The 18,966-nt window shown below is 39.0% G+C and overlaps 2 protein-coding genes across 2 annotated transcripts; both read right to left on the reverse strand.

The window, feature by feature from the left end:
• Positions 1–442: 442 nt before the first annotated feature.
• Positions 443–3,373, reverse strand: ACRALDRAFT_1040994 (uncharacterized protein). The gene is made up of 4 exons (XM_071015205.1): positions 2,945–3,373; positions 2,727–2,822; positions 2,591–2,667; positions 443–2,477 (listed from the first exon to the last, which is right to left on the reverse strand). The coding sequence occupies exons 1-4, from the start codon at positions 3,077–3,079 to the stop codon at positions 1,187–1,189; spliced, it is 1,599 nt and encodes a 532-aa protein (XP_070878237.1). The 5' UTR covers positions 3,080–3,373; the 3' UTR covers positions 443–1,186.
• Positions 546–1,132, reverse strand: ACRALDRAFT_2018067 (uncharacterized protein; the record flags this gene model as incomplete). The annotated part of the gene is made up of 6 exons (XM_071019918.1): positions 546–614; positions 650–712; positions 773–873; positions 940–997; positions 1,031–1,072; positions 1,112–1,132. The coding sequence occupies 6 exons, from the start codon at positions 1,130–1,132 to the stop codon at positions 546–548; spliced, it is 354 nt and encodes a 117-aa protein (XP_070878238.1).
• Positions 3,374–18,966: the final 15,593 nt, after the last annotated feature.

Below are 18,966 nucleotides of genomic sequence, written 5' to 3' on the forward strand. Positions count from 1 at the left end.
ATTCTTTATTTATCGATCTTTTCTTTCCTTATCTATCGGTTCTTATCTTATATTATTATTTTCTTTCGGAATTATATCGTTATTATATCCGCTCTCTATTCTATAATTCAGGTCGCTCTCCTTTACTTTTTTTTAGTTTCGTTTCTTCGTTCTATTAATTCGTCTCGCGTATCACGAATAACTTACGCTTTATATTCTTATCTCTATACTCTCTGGTCGGTTTATATTATAGGCGTCGTCGCCCTTAATATTAGTAATGTTTTTCTGTGTCGTGCTAATAATACCAAGCTTAAGCTTTTCGTTTTATTTCTTTTTAACGGTAAATAAAGAAGCCGATCTCTCGCTTATCTAAATAAAGGAAAAAAAAAAAGGATAGAGCTTAACCAGAATAGAATAGTTAAACCCTTGTACTAACCACTATTTAAAATAATCGTCTACTTCGGTAATAGATTTATTAGTTAATTAAGGAAAAACTCCCTAGGCTACGCTAACCGCGTAATTCCTATACCTTAAGTGGCCTACCTAGGGTAGGTCACGTGACCTACCTAATACGCCTGAGCCATCAACGGTTCCTTTCCGGCGGCTGTCGGGCCAGCCCACATTTGCGGGCTCGTCTGAAAATATTGTGGGTCATTTGGTTTTCCAGAACTGTTGTCACGACAGGGACAATCTTCGACGGGGGTAGACGGCGGCGGACGAGTTCTCCGCCACGCTAACTCAAGCACATCTCGCACCCGGCTAGGGCGTATACTTCGTATATACTCCATTTTACAGTCTGCAATAAACCCAAGTCTCTTTTCGTATCATATTCGTGTTGTGACAGCAACGAAGCGTCAAAGACGTCCCTAGGTTCGGAGGAATAAAGTCGTGTAACTATAGCATGTCAATGAAGACTTTATTGAATTTAGCCTCTCGCCCAGGGTTACTGATAGCCGTGACGGTGTATTATCATAATATTATCTAGATGTAGAGCGCTGGAGTTGGCTACCTGAACTTCCTACCGATCAAAAAAAGTTGGCATGCAGAAGACTCCGTTCCCGGTGGAACCTGGAAGTGGATGGAACTTGGGCTCCTTTATCCGCCGCATGGTCCTGTCTGGTCAGGCCAGTACTTCGGAGTCGACCATCCACATGTTTGCTTAAAGACTCGAAACACCTAAGCCGCTCCTTCGACCGCGCAGACCCGCCTAATGCTCCAGGAGGCGCAGACTGCCCTGCACGACGACGTTTTCGAGGATGGAGCCCTGGGGGATGTCGATCGTACTGCCCTCCGTGGCGACAATGATGACAGTGCCCTTCAAAGTCACGCCGCGACCGAGATTTACAGCACCCGTGATGGTCAGATGGTCCAGTTCGATGATCTTCGGAATGGAGGGAATGCGCTTCTGGAAGTCAGAAACCTTCTTGAAGTCGCTGCCGAGTTTGATGAGGGGTGCGTCGCCAAAGCGGGAGGTGCTCATCTGCAGCTGGCCATGCTTGACCTGGTAAAGGTCCGATTTCACAAGCATCAGGTCAGAGCACGTCTTGACGGGCAAGAAACGCCGACGGGGCACATTGACTCCATGGGCGTTGCGGAAGTGGCGTATGGCAGCGCCAACCGCCGTCTCGAGCTGGATGATGGAAATATCTGACTCGCCCTTCTTATCACCAGGTATGGTTTTGCCGTTCGGGATGATTTCCATTTCGAGTTCATCATTCTCCACAACACGTTTAATGGCCTTAAGATTCAGCCAAATGTTGTTCGTGTTGAAGTACTTAAATTTCTTGATGGATTTGAATTCGTTGACATGCTCCTTGGGCACCTGGGCGATTTCGAGGAGGCGCACAGACCCCTCGTAGTCGATGATGGTACCGCCCTTCACATCGGCTTTAGTCTTGTTGGTCAGCTCCATGATATACTCGGCTTCAGTCTCGACCATGTGCTGAAGGATACGGAGATCAACCACGGCTCCAAGATTATCGACGTTGGAGAGGAAAATGATCTCGATGCCGCGATCGAGGAGTTTATCGAGTATGCCTGAGTTGTAGAGCGACTCGAACACGTCGCCGTGGCCAGGTGGGTACCACTCAGAAATGGGAGATTTGAAAGTTTTGGGCACAGGCAGAAGAGAATCCTTAAGAATTCTGGGGTACCGCGACTGGTTGAAGGTGAGAATATCAACGTTATGGCCCTCGTACTTCTTGATGATGGACGCCGTGTCATCATTGGTGTTGAACGAGTTCATGAGAATGAAAGGCACGTTCACGTTGTATGTTCGATTCAGGTACTCGACCTGGCGCACGGACAGGTCCAGGAAGGACATGCCATCTCGAACTTCAATTACAGACTTAGGACCGACGCAGCCCATGGACGTGCCCAGACCGCCATTCAGCTTGAGGACCGCGAGCTTGCCGAGAAATTGGACAGCCTCCGAATTCGCGAGGTCTTCGTAGTCGACAACCTGTCCCTGGGCCGGCGGGGCAATGCGGTCCCAGTCCCTGCCGCTGCATTAGTGATTGGCCTCTCTTGCTTGAAAATGGGAAACGGAAAATGGAACCAGAGGAGAAAAAAACGGAGAGAGACGGAAGAGAGCTCGGGCTTGTGAACTTACACAGCGTTGCCTTTGGCTTTATCATTCAAATAACGGCGAAAGAGAGCGAAGAAGTTATCCATTTCGGTCTCAAATAGCTGTGAAGAAATTTGTTAGCCATCACGGTTCAACAAAAGAGAGATTGGAAGAGACTCGCCTTTTTTTCCTGGGGGTCATCGACAGTCTCAGCGAGCTGCGTAAGGGCGTTCCGCATCTGAGCAGCAGCAACATTGGTCGAAGTGTTCTCAAAGGCCTAAATGAGAACGATTAGTGACTCGAATATCGATGCGCAACGGCGATAGATTCAATTCGCCGACGCGGGATACGGTGAACGGGCTGACGGAACGTGTTTTTGCGATCATGGATCAGGCTCACCATGTGCGATCTCGTCTTGCCATGATGACGCGAAGCAAATTCTGCGTCATTGTCCTTGCTGTTGCCGCTGCCGCCGCCCAGGGGAGACGATTGCTTTAGGTGCGAGGGCAAAGCGCTTTTGATCGCAGAAGTCATGTTGGGAAGTAGGCGTAGGGTGGAGTAGGAAGTGGTTGCCGACGGGAGGTATGCGGAGGCGTATGATCAACAATTCTCGAAGCCTTCTTTGCGGACGCCTTGGGGCAAGGTAGGTGGGTGATCGAGGGAAGATAGGATTGGGACTGGACTGAACACGGAGGAAAGGGGCGGGGAAAGAGCTCTCCAGGGGGCGGCGATGGGCAAACGCAATGAAGTGAGTGGATGGGTGCCTTCTCTGACGTAATTGGGTAATGAGCTTCTGGGCTTCATTGTATTTTGCCCTCTGGTGCGTGCTGTAATTCTGTAATTACAACCCAACCGGCGTTATTACGTTGCACAGACTGTCGCAAAGGCTGGCCCGCACAGGGGACGGAACTCGTTATTCCGGACCGGAAAGTAGAGGCTCGCCGGAGGACTTGTTCGGCGGGTCACGTGACCGTCCGAGCCTGGCCGCTAGATAGGCGTTTTACGCCCAGACCTTAGAGCCGGATTTTCCCATCTATATAGCAAAATGTTATAGCCGCGATTAGTATAGCTTTTCTTAATAGTGACTCGGCGAGGCTGTAGCTATTTTATTCTAACTAATTCCGATATATATTATTAGACTTAAGGTATTCCGATTATACCCTTTAGTTATTCCGACTTTAACTTTAATTAGATTCTTATCTTCTTCTTTATTTTCTTAGTAATCTTATCATAAATATATATTCTTAATATACATTATTAACTTATAAATAGAAACATAATATAGACTTATACCTTTCTTTTAGAATTAATAATAGTTAATAGCCTGAATTAGTTACGTGAAACTCTCTATAGTTAGGGATATAATATTTAATAAATAAGTATATAACTTATTTCTTAAGTCTTTTTATAACAGGACTCATAATATTATAGGCAGCTTTACTTTAGACGAGACTATATTTACTGGAATACTAGGAATTTTCTAAGCGCTGTATGCTAGTGATACAGGCTCTTACAAGCCAAATAATATTTTATTTTTTAGCCTATAATAAGAGCTTAAAATCTTATGGACAGTTATAGAAACTATTAGGCTATATAGATAATTAAATATCTACTTTAGGATATATATACAACATAGTCTATATTAGCTACTCTGCGTATACTCGTTGTTTCAGTCTATAACAGATTATAGCTATATAGTATCTAAACGAGATAAACTCGAAGGATATACATTAATTCATAGCGATATACTTTATGGGTAATTAATTATAGTTCTAAGGCACTAAAGTGTCCGTTTTTAAAACTATATATAACTCACCGGGCCTTATATCGGCTTTGCGGTATAAACATATTTAATATATCATTTAGACCTGCCACCATCTTTTAGGTATATAGGCAGCGTTATATCCTCCTTAGGAGACATTATTGTATAGTTAATATACGTGATATTCCAGGCGTGAATCTCTGCTTATATAGCCTTTGTGATTTATAATTTATTCAAGCTTTTATAGGCTTTACCTTAGATAGCTAATTCGTACATAATTCTTAGTTAAGAATAAATACTCTATATATACTACTAAAGACTTATTTATAGGGTATCTTGTGATTCATATAATAATATCTTACTTTTAGATCGTTCTGATAAATTAGTCTATAAGTAGTAGGCTGTTCTAGCGGAAGACCGGAAAATCAAGTCAAAGCTATTGGATTCGTAGAATCGTAGGATTACTGCTTATTGCGCGAGTGTGTAAAGAACTGACTTCTGAGATTTCTTCTTGGATCCGGGGCTGGCAAAAGACCTTGAAAGATTGGGTGGCGACTCTTACTTCAACAGCCTACGCGACGGTTATCACGCCACGTTATTAGCTTAAGTAATAACCAAGATATCGTATTTACGATACCTAGTGTATTTATATAATATATATTATAAGCCAAGTATATATACACGTATAATATATATAGTATTATAGTATAGGTTGACCTGGTTATAAAGTAGACGTCTAGTTATATAGCTATAACCATATACAATTTATTATAACTTAGATATTATACTTATTATTATTATAATTCTTACTTATTATAAGTATAATATCAACACCCCCCCGTACGCTGACTCTTATATAACAAGTGCAGCTTAGTCAGGTTATAGTTATAGTTATGTTATGTTATAGCGCAGTAATCCTAGTCTATCTAAGACTAGAATATATAGAGGAAAAATTTGAAAAACCTCTTCTTTTTATTTCAAGGGAAAATTCAAAACAACCCTTGTTATTATTATAGTTTATTATTTAAAGGAAGATTAAGAAAAGCCTTTGATATCTGGGAAAACCCGAAGGTAAAAAACCTGGTTATACCCCCTTATAAAGAACTAAGAATACTAAGTATTAAAACCTAGTATTTTAATTCTTTAATATTATTATAAGACGGCAAATCATACTCAGGCAACGTATCGTCTTTATAAGCTAGGTTTATATAACCACAAAGAGTATTATAAGTCTCTTTTACTAAACCTTTAGTTATTATATTAGCTATATTAAATTTTATATTTATATATATGATTTATATATTATTATTATATAGCTATTGCCTATAGTAGTGATACTATATCACGGCCATAATTCATCGAAGTCAGGGATAGCCTGAATAGGAGGAAATAATGTGTCTTAATAGTCACGAAGGGGATTTGATAGGGTATAGCGTTCGGAGATAGACGGTCGAGTCGGCTCCGGGACTAGTATTATCCGGACCGACCTGGTATAGTATGATAGAGAGGACTACCAGTGGATAGATCGCGGTCCTAGGAATACTTTTAAGGGCATTCTCTAAGGTTCCTGGGAAGAGGCTCTGGCTATCTATAAAAGGGATAGGTAAAGCTAAACTCCTGACTTAGAGGTTTAGCGAATAATTTAACTCTTAATTTAACCTATTAGTTTATATTACCCTTTTAATTATCTTATAATATCTCTTTACTCTTTACACGAAAACCCCTAATATATTATTCGCTAAACCGTTTTAACGGGTATAATAACCGTTAAGAGTAATAAGTATAATTCACTTCTACTAGTTAGCTAACGTATAATTATATCTCCTTATACGCGCTTTAGTACTGCTCCCTCTAAGGATAGAGATCACTAATCGGTTTTCAAGTATACGCTATCTCCTGCTTCTAGAGGCGATATCACCGCGCCTCTGCCTAATGAATAAGAGACTATTATCCTGTAGGGCCCTCTAGAGCCGTAACCGGAACCGTCTCTAGTACCCTAGCGTAAGCCTCCTATAATCCCTTAGCGTAAGATACCTGCGGCTGCTTTATCTAATACTATAAAGCCCTAGCCCGATCCTTAGTTAAGTATATATTATAATATTAAGGAACTAAAGAATTATCCCACGGATTAGCTGCTTCCCGAAATGCTAGACTTCCTTCCAAACCACTATAAGAAATATAAGGAATATAAGCGTAAGTTAAAGCGTCTAAAAGCTATCTGTTATAGCGAAGACCCGGATATTACCCTGCCCCCCTATAGACCCTTAGCGAACTATTATCATCTTTAAGGAGGTTATAGTAATCTATTTAAGGTAAACCTCCCGAACCTAAAGTAGCATAATAAGTTATATACTTAATTTAGGACCTTTATAACAAAGATTAAGGAACGCTTTTACCTTAATCCCGCTAGCTTTATAATAAAGGTAAAGAAGGTTTATTTTACCTCTAGCTACCTTAAGAGGAATATAAAGTCCTGTTAGCGTGTCTACTAGAGGAGGACCTATAGTTCCGTAATAAAGGCGATATAAGCTAAGCTAAAGACCTTCCTAACCGAGTAGTTAGTCGATAATAAGACCCGCGAGTTATTAGTTACGGAATAGATCTTTTCGGAACGGACTTCTTGGTAACCCGGTTAAACCTATAATTAATTTTATAATAAATTAAATTCCTTATTCAATAAGATATTTATTCCCCTTCCCGATAAGTGGCGTATATAGTTTAGGGACTCTCTAGGGAGACCTTATATTTCCATACAGAGACCTCATATATAACATTTTTATGGGGCTATGACAAAGCCATAAAGCCGCTTAAGTACCATACCTCTTTTTATATACACGCCTAGCTATACGTTATGCTATACTAGGTAGTCCTACACCACTACTCGATATTCCCTAAAGTCAGTGATTTTTTCAAGGCATAAGCAGCCTAAAACTAGTCCTTAAGTTATCTGGTACAGGGAAGGAAAGGGGCACAGGAATAATAGTACTTACTAGTAGATTCGAAATCGTAGCCACTAAAGTACCTAACGCAAATGGAAATGTCAAGTACAGGTATTAAGCTGTATATATAAATTGTATATGATACTTAGGGAGCTTAACAGCTTTGTCATGGCCCCATAAAATTCCACGAAGAAGTCACGTGTAAGGTCTCTCTATGGAAATGTGAGGTCTCCCTAGAGAGTCTTATAGTTTATTATATCTAAACTAAATAGACCTCTACGCGATTAGATTATTATTAGAATTTTACCTAAGACGTTTTAGGAGTTAAATATTATAGCCCGTTAAGTAAAGGTTATATTATTACGTAAGAGTAAACTATCTAATCGGGATCGCGGCTATTACTTATATATACCCTATAATCAGAGTTATAAGAGGAAGCGCGGAACTGGTAGTAAACCCTTATCGTCCTAAGCTAACGGTTCTTATAAAGACGCGCCTACGCACCCTGCTATAATAACGGCGGCTATTACTATTACCCCTGCCTAATAGCGGGATAACGCTAGTATAACCTCGGAACTCTTAGGCCCTCGGGGATTACGAATACAGAGATAAGGGCTATATTTAACCTTTTTACCCTTACTTATAGAATAGGCGGGCCGGCTAAAGTTCTACCTTAGCTACTAACTCTAATTAAGAGGCCATAGCCCCTAGTTAACCCACTTTAGGTTAGGTACAGGCCCTACCCTAAGCCTTATAGGATTAGGCCTAGGATAACGCACCGGCCGGTCTAGTAAGGGTAAAGCTTAATACACGACTAAACGGTACATAGGACTATCAAGTTATAATTCTGGATAATATTACCGACGTCGATCTTATTAATAAACGCGTAGTGCCCCTTAATAAGGTAATCACCAGACTTCCTAAGGAAGTTAGATAGTTAAATAAAGAATATATAACGTAGATACTGAGATCGATCTTATCTATAGTTCGGATTACAGATACTTAGAATTATACGCGAATATAGTATATAAAGTTATATATTATGGATTTAGGTAAAGATAGGTCGGAGGTTATCCCCGGGATCCCCTAGTTAACTAAATATAATCTAATAGTTAAATAGGTAGAGAAGAGTTAAATATATTGGATTTAGAAGGAGGAGTTAAAGTATATGGGTTTATAGAAAGAGTTAAAGAGGGCTATAAACAGGGCGAAGGTAATTCTTCGGCTTATTAGGGCCTAGGTAGCGCGGGTTAGCCGTGTTTAAGCTTATATCTTAGAGGACACGACTATACCTGCTCCCCTGCCTAAACCACTACCCTAACTCTTAGAGGACCCTTTACCCGCGGGTTAAGGAGAGTTATTAGTAGCTATGCCGGAGTAGTATTATAAGTTCTTAGATATATTTAACGTAGAGGAGGCTGGTAAACTGCCCGGATATTATTAATAGGACCACGGAATTAAGTTAGAGGAAAGAAAGACGCCTGTGTTTAGGCCGATTTATTACTTTACTAGCTCTATAAGTGCTCCTATTCTGTTTATACTAAAAAAGGGTAGGAGGTTAAGACTATATATAGACTATTAGAGATTAAATAAAGTTACTTATAAGGACCGCACGCCCCTCCTATTAATATATAAGGTTATAGACCGGGTTTTATTATTAAAGGTTTTTACTAAGCTAGACCTTAAGGACGCCTATTATCCACCTTATATATAACACGGTAATAAGTAGAAGATAGCTTTTAGGACCCGCTATAGTTATTTCAAGTATATAGTTATACTCTTTAGGCTTACTAATACCCTAACTAGCTTTGAACGGTATATTAACTAGGTCTTAAGTGGGTTAGTCGATATAATTTATATAGTTTATTTAGATAATATCTTAATTTATAGTAAGGACCTTAAGGCTTATCGGGTATATATTAAGGAGGTTTTAGGGAGGTTAAGAGAGTAGTCGTTATACGCGAATCCCGAGAAGTATATATTCGAGACTTAAGAGGTGGAGTTCCTAGGGTTTATTATTAGAGTAGACGGGGTTTATATAGATTAGTCTAAAGTTAAGGCTATCCGTGGTTAGTAAAAGCCGAACTTAGTAAAGACTATATAAATCTTCCTGGGTTTTACTAGGTTTTATCGGCGTTCTATTAAGAATTATTCGAAGATTATAGCGCCGCCTTTAGACTTAATAAAGAAGAGTGGAGTAAAGGGGGTGTTTATATTATCCGCGAGAGAGAAGGAGGCTTTTAACGAGTTATACTAGAGGTTTTAGGAGGCTCCGGTTCTATAATATTTTAATCCTAAGTTATCTATTAGACTAAAGGCGGATATATCGGGGTTTACTTTAGGGGCGGTGATTAGCTAGTATATAGATCGGGTATAGTACCCTATTATATTCTTTTTAAGCAAGCTTAGGGGTATAGAGTTAAACTATTCGACTCTGGACACGGAGGTAATAGCTATTATTAAGGTATTCCGGTATTAGAGGTATTACCTAGCCTATAGCTAGACCCTAGTAGAAGTTCTAATAGACTACCTTAATTATCGGTACCTAATAGATAAGCTAAAAATTAAGTTATAGTATATATAATAGCTAGAGGAATTATCGGTATTTAACTTCGAGATTAAGTACCGGCCAGGAGCTTAGAATCCGGCTAATAGTCTATCGCGGAAGCCATAGTATACTTTTAGTTCGGCGGACCTAGATACGGAGCGTTAAAAGCCTATTAAAAGGTTTACCTATAAATTTATCTTAAGGGTAATAGAAAACGCGGGCAGAGTACCTAGGGTTTCTAAGGACTTATTACTAAGTTTAAAGGAAGAGGTGGCCGATACCTAGAAGGATAATCCCTTTTATGTTGCTTTATCCAGGAAGGACCGGTTATCCGTCCCGTGGTCGAGGGATAAAGAGGGCCTAATCCTTTTTAGAGGTCGCCTCTTTATCCCGAATATATAAATGTTAAGGAAGAAGACCCTATAGGCCTTCTATAATAAACCTATTACTAGATATTATAGCTTCGGTGGAACGATTAAAAGGATTTCGGACTTATTTTCTTAAGAGTATATATCCCGGGATATAAAATAGTTTATACCTACCTATAGGGTTTATTAGAGGACTAAGGGGAGGCAGTATAAGCCTTATAGCCTATTAGCCAGTCTTCCAGTTCCGTCTTATCCGTTCTAGGAGATCTTAATTGATTTTATTACGGGTCTTATCCTTATTAATTAGGGCGGAAAAAAAAGAATATGATCCTTATAATAGTTTACCATTATATAAAGTATTCCCTTTATATCTCTTATAATAATATACTAACCGCTAAAGGTTTAGCTGATATCCTATAGTTAAAAGTCTTTAGTATCTACGGGTTACCGGATAATATTAGTTCGGATCAGGGTTCTTTATTTACAAGTAAGTTTTAAAGGACCCTATATAGTCTCTTAGGCGTTCACTATAGGATATCTATTACGTTTTATCCCTAGACCGACGGGCAAACTAAGCATTGGAATCAGAGTATTAAGCACTAGCTTCGTAGCTATTACTCACGGGACCAGACTAACTAGGTGGATAAGCTATCCCTTATATAATTTACCTGTAATACCGCGTAGCACTCGGTAATTAAGTAAACGCCCTCTATAGCGTTAAAAGGTTATAACTCTTATAGCTCTAATAACGTCCGGTTACCTAAATCGTTAGACGTTAAGGCGGTATCCGCTAAATAACGGGTAAAGCACCTGATTACGAATTATTAAGTAATAAAAACTGTTATTCGGAAAGCCTAGGAGTCTTATAAAATATTCTATAACACCGGGCAGACTTAATAGTAGTTTAAGGTAGGGGACTACGTTTTAGTCCCCTAAAAAACATTAAGTAAAAACGGCCTAGTAAGAAACTCTTAGATAAGTACCTCGGACTATACCATATCACCTTAGTTATTAGTCACTATAGCCTTACCTATAAGCTAGATCTTCTATAGTCGGTAAAGATTTATAATATTTTCCCGATCTCTTTATTAGAGCCCTGGCGGTCTCGCGATAGTTAGCCCCCTAAGCCGATAAACGTGGATATAGAGCTATAGAACTTAGAGGAGTATAAGGTGGAGGGGATTTTAGCTTGCCGGTTTACTAGGAAAAGAAGGCAGTATTTAGTTAAGTAGGCGGACTATAGGCACGAGGACAACACCTAGGAACTAAGGCGTTATATTCCAGAAAGGCTCCTTTAAGAATATTATAATCGGTAAGAGGAGAGGGCTCGAAAAGTGCAGAAACTATTATAACCCTATAGAGTCCTTTCTTATCTTTCTTAAATTTATTATACCATAACCCCGGAGGGTCTCGTCATTATGAAACATTCGTTATATATCCTAAACGCCCGAAATCATAACTATAGATCTATTAGCGTACCGACGGCGCCCCCCGCATAAGCCACCACTATACCTTACTTATTCTGCTAGCTATTAGCGGCCCGACCCCAATATTAACGAAGCCCATTATCGTTAATATCTCTAGTCTTTAGAAAATTATAGAAACCCTCTAGGAACTTATTAGCCTTCCTTATCTTATTTATAACAGACTGCTTATACTATATACGATAATCCGCTAGTTTAGTATAAAGGCGATAATCGTACTTTTCTTTATTAAAGCTATCGGCGTTATAGCGTTAGCTACTAGCTAGAGCCTGGCGTAGCTATCCCTGCATATACCGTATATACTATAGCTTATTATCCCTTAACCCACCGAGCTTAATAGCATCAAGCAAAAACCTCTAGAAGGTCCGGGCAGTTTTGGTGGTGGTCTAGTTTAACTACGGTTTTATTAGTGACCCGGACCAGAGCTGTTCATAGTAGAGAGGGGGCATAACTTATAGTCTTATAATTAGTACTGTTACGAATAGCCTGATAGTAGAAATACTTAGTAGAAGCTATAGACTCGCTTAAGTCCCTGTATAAATAAGAAATAGTAGGACCCTCGTTATCTAGGATAATATTAAGGAATCTATAATAGCACTGCTAACAGGGATTATCGCGGAGGTTACCCGCCTTAATAACCTTTATTACCGGGTATAGGTTAATAGGATTATTGCTATCTAGAGGTATAGTATCGCCGCTACCCCTATTAGCCCCCGGACTAATATTAGTAACGTTTTTATTACCTAAGATATCGTTACCCTAGGAGCTCTTACCTTTACTAGGGACGAAGTTATTATTATTATCCTTATCGCTACTAATATAGATAGGACTTCCGGCGCTACCTGATATAGTTATATTATTATTATAAATAATAACACTACCTTTATCGTCGGCACTATTATTATTATCGTAGTTAACCAGGCGTCCGACTAGAGCCCTCTGGTTAGTGGTAGACGGGCTACTAACCGAACTATTATCCTAGTCGAACGCTAGGAATAGCTTCTCTAGCGCCTTTTTAGCCTTACGGCCGACCTTATCGAGGGTATCTTTATTAGGGAGGGTAAAGCCCCTTGCTTTAGTCGGAGTTATAAGCGACTCCGTACCGGGTATGGCTAACCTATTATCGTTATTACCACCTTTCTTAGTACTCTTCTTAATAACGCCGTCTTAAATAACGATTGACTTCTTTTTAGTGGTGTTAAGGCCACCACCGGCCTTTTCAGGACTCTACTAGGCCATAGCCGCTTTCTTGTTAGGGGTCCTATTAGGAGAGGTATTAGTAACGCTAACTAAGTTAACCCGCTTAGCGAGTTTCTTAGCTACACGTAACTATTTCTTCTAGGAGACTATAATACTATAAGACACGGGGATTAGTATAGGTCTAGGAATAGGCACACGATCACTTATATTACTATTCTATAGGAAGAGTAGGTATATTATTATTAAGAGTTATTATTAATCGACTAATAGATGCCTATAATAAGCTGCTCCTAGATATTAAAACTACTAGAACTAAGGGACTACCGGGAACCTCGTATAACGCGATAGAAAGACCTATAGAGAACTCGAGATACACTACTAAGATAATACCCTACGAGTGGTTAAGATACGATATTAAGGATTAACTTATAGATAAAGCTTTGGAATAAGGCTATTAGAATAATTACTTAAATAGGTAAAAAGGAGAAGGGAAGAAATAATAATAACCTAGGAGGACTAGTTAGAATATCTTTTATAATAGATACCGGACCTTAAGTGGAGCCTACGTGGTTACTCCTGCCTACTCTACAATCTAGGTGCGCCTGGTATATTAGGAGCACAACTAGGGTGTATTATTGATATAATAATAAAGCGTCGTGTGCACTCCTTTAAGTCCACAGGCTTTATATTTAGCTAGGCGATACAATGATTCACGGGTTATTCACGAGACCCTTAATGATAACTTAAAGGCGGAGTATTAAAGGATTTACAAAGCTTTATTTAGGCTTTATTATAATCGAGTTTAAGGAAGGTTAAGCTTTATATTTATATTTAGCTCTGGCTTTAGTAAGGTATTTATAAAAGGCCTTATAGTAGGATATCTATGACCTAGATACGAATAGTGGCTTATAAGCTAGAAGCCTAGTATAGACTAACTTAAGCTATTTATAGTTAGGTGCCGTCCCGGGCCGAGTCGTCTTTTTCTAGGAGCTATACCCGGAGGATAAGGGTTAGATAAGAGAGGGTCCTTATAAGGGCACCCGGTTAACTATATTACTCGTAGGGATATAAGCACCAGAAAAGAGGGCGTGATATTATAGACATAATTTATCGAGGTTAGGGATTGCCTAAATAGAAGGAAATAATATATCTTAATAGTTATAAAGGGGATTAGATAGGGTATAGTGTTCGGAGATAGACAGTCAAGTCGGCTCCGGGACTAGTACTATCCGGACTAACCTGATATAGTGTGATAGAGAGGATTACTAGTAGATAGATCGCGGTCCTAGGAATACTTTCGAGTGGATTCTCTAAGGTTCCCGGGGAAAAGGCTCTGGTTATCTATAAAAGGGATAGGTAAAGCTAAACTCCTGACTTAGAGGTTCAGCGAATAATTTAACTCTTAATTCGACTTATTAGTTTATATTGCCCTTTTAATTGTCTTGCAACGTCTCCTTACTCTTTACACGAAAACCCCTGATATACTGTCTGTTAATATGCTTTACCCGTTTATAATATTCAGGGTTTTCGGCGAGCTTCTTTGCACTCTTACTATCTATTAAGAAGTAGGAATCTCGGCAGTTTTATTATTATTGTTTTTATTATTGTTGCCTCTTAAATTAGAATCTAGTCCTGGATTCTATAGTATATCTTTACATAGATTATAAAGATAGATACCCTCTTTAGAAGCTTCTATAAGAGCTATATATTCGGCCTCGGTTATTAATAAAGCAACGACTTTTTGTTTAGTTAAGGTCTAAATAACGGAGTTATTTACTCCCACATAGTAAATATATCCTAAAGTAGAGGTTCTATCTTCGATTATATCTGAAAAGGTACTATTAGAATAACCGTAAATACTAAGGTCTCCTTTATTATAGTTATATAAAAACCGATATTAGGGTATATATTTATATACGCCTAGATTCGATTTAACGCAGTAAAGTGGTCTTACGAGGGATTACTTCTATAACAAGAACACTAGTCAACTGCGTACGTTATATCTGGTCTTGAATGCAAGGCTAAATATAATAAAGCCCCGATTTCCTGTTAGTATCTATTTATATTATTAATTATTACTTGTTTAGGATTTGGTACTAGGACCTTCTTATGTATATAAGAGATATTAACCCTTTTTAGAATTTGTTTATTATATCTTTTACGTAGTTTATGAGTATAAGGCAACTGGCTTATAGAAAGAGTCTTGTTTTCTTTATTTATATTTATTATATAGCTTAAAAAGGTATTTATTTTACCTAAGTCTTTAAGTGTAATATCTTTAGATATCTCTTTAAAGAAATGGTCTAAAGTGTTCTCAGAAGAGTTTAGAGCCACTATACGTTAACGTGACATAAAAGAATACCTTATTCTTTTATTCTTTTAATTTTATTATATTTATAAAAGGTTGAATATCCGTTATTATACTTAGAGACCCGGTAACCTAGCTTAGATAATATCTTAACCAGGTAATTATACCAGAGTAAAATAAGATAATCGTAGACCCATCGGTATATAGTCGGACCGATGGCCGCGCACGGACTATCGATCTGAACCTATCTCTGTACGCACGTTAAGGGATTGGTTTAATCCCTTAAGTTAAAGTCTTGGTTTAAAGTCAGCGCTTAGTTAACGAATATGCTATGAATACTCTACGATACTAAGCTATTAAGCCTTTTCTATAATATCTTTTCCTTAGCTAAAGCCTATAGACTTTCCTTTTATTATAATTCTTTAACTTCTATACCTTTAAAGTAGTTAGGCCGAAGATATCACCGAGAAGGACTTAAGGAACAAGCGTCTCCCCGGGGGGAGCTAGCGAAGCGGACGCTAGGTAGGAGGCGCCTACCATACCGAAGCTAATAATAACGGTGCCTAAGCAGGGACCAGATAAAAATAAGGTGTTAATAGATACGCCGGTTACGCTTAGTCCTAAGGATAGTGGTTTATAGGTTAATCGGCGATCCGTCGCCGGCCCCTCCACGCTAACGTATAAGACGTTAATTATAATATTTTCGTAGTATCTTTAGTAATAGAGCGAGATTAATCGAGTAATTATCAAGAAACTTACTAAATAACTGGCGCTCTGGCGCGATTACGAAAGACCGCCGCTCTATAATTATAAGCTAATTAAAGAGTTATTTATAGTTATAGAAATTAAGGATTAGTTAGTAGCGATTAAGACTAGGAACTAGTTTAGACCTAGTGCCTTAATACTATAGTAGATCGAGTAGGCTTTAACGGAGCTCGAATATATCTTCTAGACGTCCTAGAGGTATTATACTAGGAAGATTGCTAGCCCGAATTGGGACGGCCTTATAGCGTTTATTCGGCGAGAGTATCTATCCCGGGATATATAACGGTACTATTACTATAAGGAACTTCGTAAGCTACGAATACCCGGCAATATAACAACTATTCGAATAATAGGATAACGTATATAGGCTATTAGGCTAGGAGATACGCGGAAGCAAAGAGCGTGCCTATAACTATTTTAGTAAGCTACCTTTACGTATTAAGCATAAGATATAAGAGCGGAGAACCGAGTTAAATACGGTTATAACGCTAGTCTAAAAGGCATAGCTATTCTAGGATATAAGCCCTATTAAGAAGGCGATTAGCCAGCGATCGGATACTAGTTATAAAAGGACCCTATCGAACTTTTAGTATTTGGACGGTTACTTAAGCCGGGGAAGTACTCCGGCGACTAGTCGGCATACGCCCACTAAACTAGGTAAGGCAGACTTAAAGGGGGCACCTTAACGGGTTAAAAGGCAGCGGGCTCGGGCCTAGAGCCTTTATAAACGTAGCCTAGCACGCGTGCCTTTATAGGCGAGTATTATAACTATAGTAATAAGGGTTATTGTTTTAAGAACTATTATAGCAATAAGGAACGATAAATAACCGATAATAGGGCGGTGAAGGGTCGCGCCCGTGTTAGTAACGTTTACGCTATATATAACGGCCTTAATAATAATATTTAAGTTAAAAAACTCCATTTATTAGGAAACGAGTTAGCGTAGATAATAAGGGGGCCGAACCTATACCCGATAACCGGCCGGCGATTATAATAGGCGAGGTGGCGAGGTTAATAGTGATTATAATCCGCTATAGAAAGGAGATTAAGTTTAGCGTGGACTTAGATACCTATGCATAGGTAGGTATTATTAGTCCGGCGTTAATAGAACGCCTAGGATTAAAACCACTCCCAGAGGTCGAGACTCTAGAGATTAAAGACTTTAATAGTAGCCCGGCAAGGGTTCGTAGAGCGTATAGCTTAGTCTTTTATCTACTAAACGTAGAAGGGCGGCTACACCTATTAAACAGGGTCTTCTTATATACGGATCGACCTAAGGGTACCGGATAATTACTACTCCTGAACGATAGTATAGGTTAAGAACATATTATAATTAGTATAGCTCGCCGAATATCCGTTTACGGGCCGATCTCTATTATAGACCCCGAGCTGTAGGCTCGCGAGGTTATCGAGAAGCGGGCGAAGGCGAATATTATATATATTACTACCGCTACTACTATTATACCGGCGGCGCCGAATGTAATTATTCTGTTTATAGATAATAGTAAGGTGATATACGGGCTAGTAGTTAGGCTACCGCGGGAAATTATGATAAACAGCGTATAACTTAATTATATAAAAATAAACGATCGATCTATTAATTTAATTAACTATATAGAAATCTCTAATTATAGTGCTAAAATCCTGCCCTTATTCCTACGGTAGATTCACTCCCACTTTCGGGCCTAGAATAACTCGTTCCGGGCCTGCTTTAGGCCAGCCTATACAACACCCCCCCTAACTAAACACCTCTTTAACAGTTACTTAGTTAAAGTTATTCATAGGCTTCTTCTATCAATATATCTCCTTCTATAACATCCACGCAGCTTCTATTAAACTTCTCTTGGAGCTCTTCTAAATACTCCCGTAAGAACTCCTCCAGCTTATTTATATAAAGACGTCCCTATGTATCCATTACTCCTACTTATTTGCTAAAGCTTATAAACTTTTCCTAAGATAGCACCTTCGTTAGCCTATTAGCGATTATATTAGCGCTTATAATATAGCTAACTTTAATTCTTCTATACTATTACGCCTCTCGTAACTAACTATTATATATATCCATATACCGTAATCGTGTATTTAATTAAGGGATCTCTGCTATTAATAGGCGTATCGTTTAGCTATTATCGTATTATATCTTTAGTCGTGGATCGTCGCATATTATACCTATCGCCTCTAATAACCTTTTTATCAATATCTCCTCCTTTGCACCTTTTATAAGCAAGAGCAGCTCCGCCTCTATTATTAACGTTATAACCGTTATTTACTTATTAGCTCGCTAGGCTACTATACCTCCGAATAGGCGTATAACGAATACCTAACTACTTTGTGGATTAATTAAGTTATCCGTAAAGGACGCGTCGGTAAACACCTTAATAGAGTCGCATCTACCTAATTCTAAGGCGTACGTCCATATAGCCAGCAGATACTGGATTAAATAATCGGCTACTTTATAATACTAACGGCTCGGGTTTATATTAAATCTATAGAGTCGAGATACTATAAAGGCGATATCGGGGTGTAAGATCACTATAGCGTATAGAACGGATCCTATCTTTTGTTAACAGCTCTTAACGGTAGTAGACTTCCCTGCGTCCGGCAGTAGCTTTACCGGCTTTATAGGACTCGTGGGCTTATAGTTAGATACCGTTAATAATAGATATCCTACTTTCACGATATAAGCGTGTTATAATAGCTATATCTTCCTCGAGGGACGGTCCCGAATAACCTTAATCCTAAGGAACTACTATAGTGGCTACCCGTCTTATAGTACGTGGTGCTCTCGGGGGCTCGTAACAGCTTATTCTACCTCTTCCTTAAAGTCTCCCTTAAAGCCAATCACGATATCGTCTATATAAAAGAATAAGACTAGCCCACGGCGTATAAAGCAGCAGGGCTCTTACGGCACTATCTTAAACCAGTCTCTTTTTAGCACTTCTATAATATATTCTTACTATAGTATTAGAGACTCCCGTAGCCCGTATAGCGCCTTCTTTAATAATAATAATTAACCAGGCACCGCGGTCCCGGGTAGGAACCGTATA

This window comes from Sodiomyces alcalophilus (assembly GCF_042370955.1).
Source record: "Sodiomyces alcalophilus JCM 7366 unplaced genomic scaffold ACRALscaffold_2, whole genome shotgun sequence".
In the NCBI taxonomy this organism is placed as follows: domain Eukaryota; kingdom Fungi; phylum Ascomycota; class Sordariomycetes; order Glomerellales; family Plectosphaerellaceae; genus Sodiomyces; species Sodiomyces alcalophilus.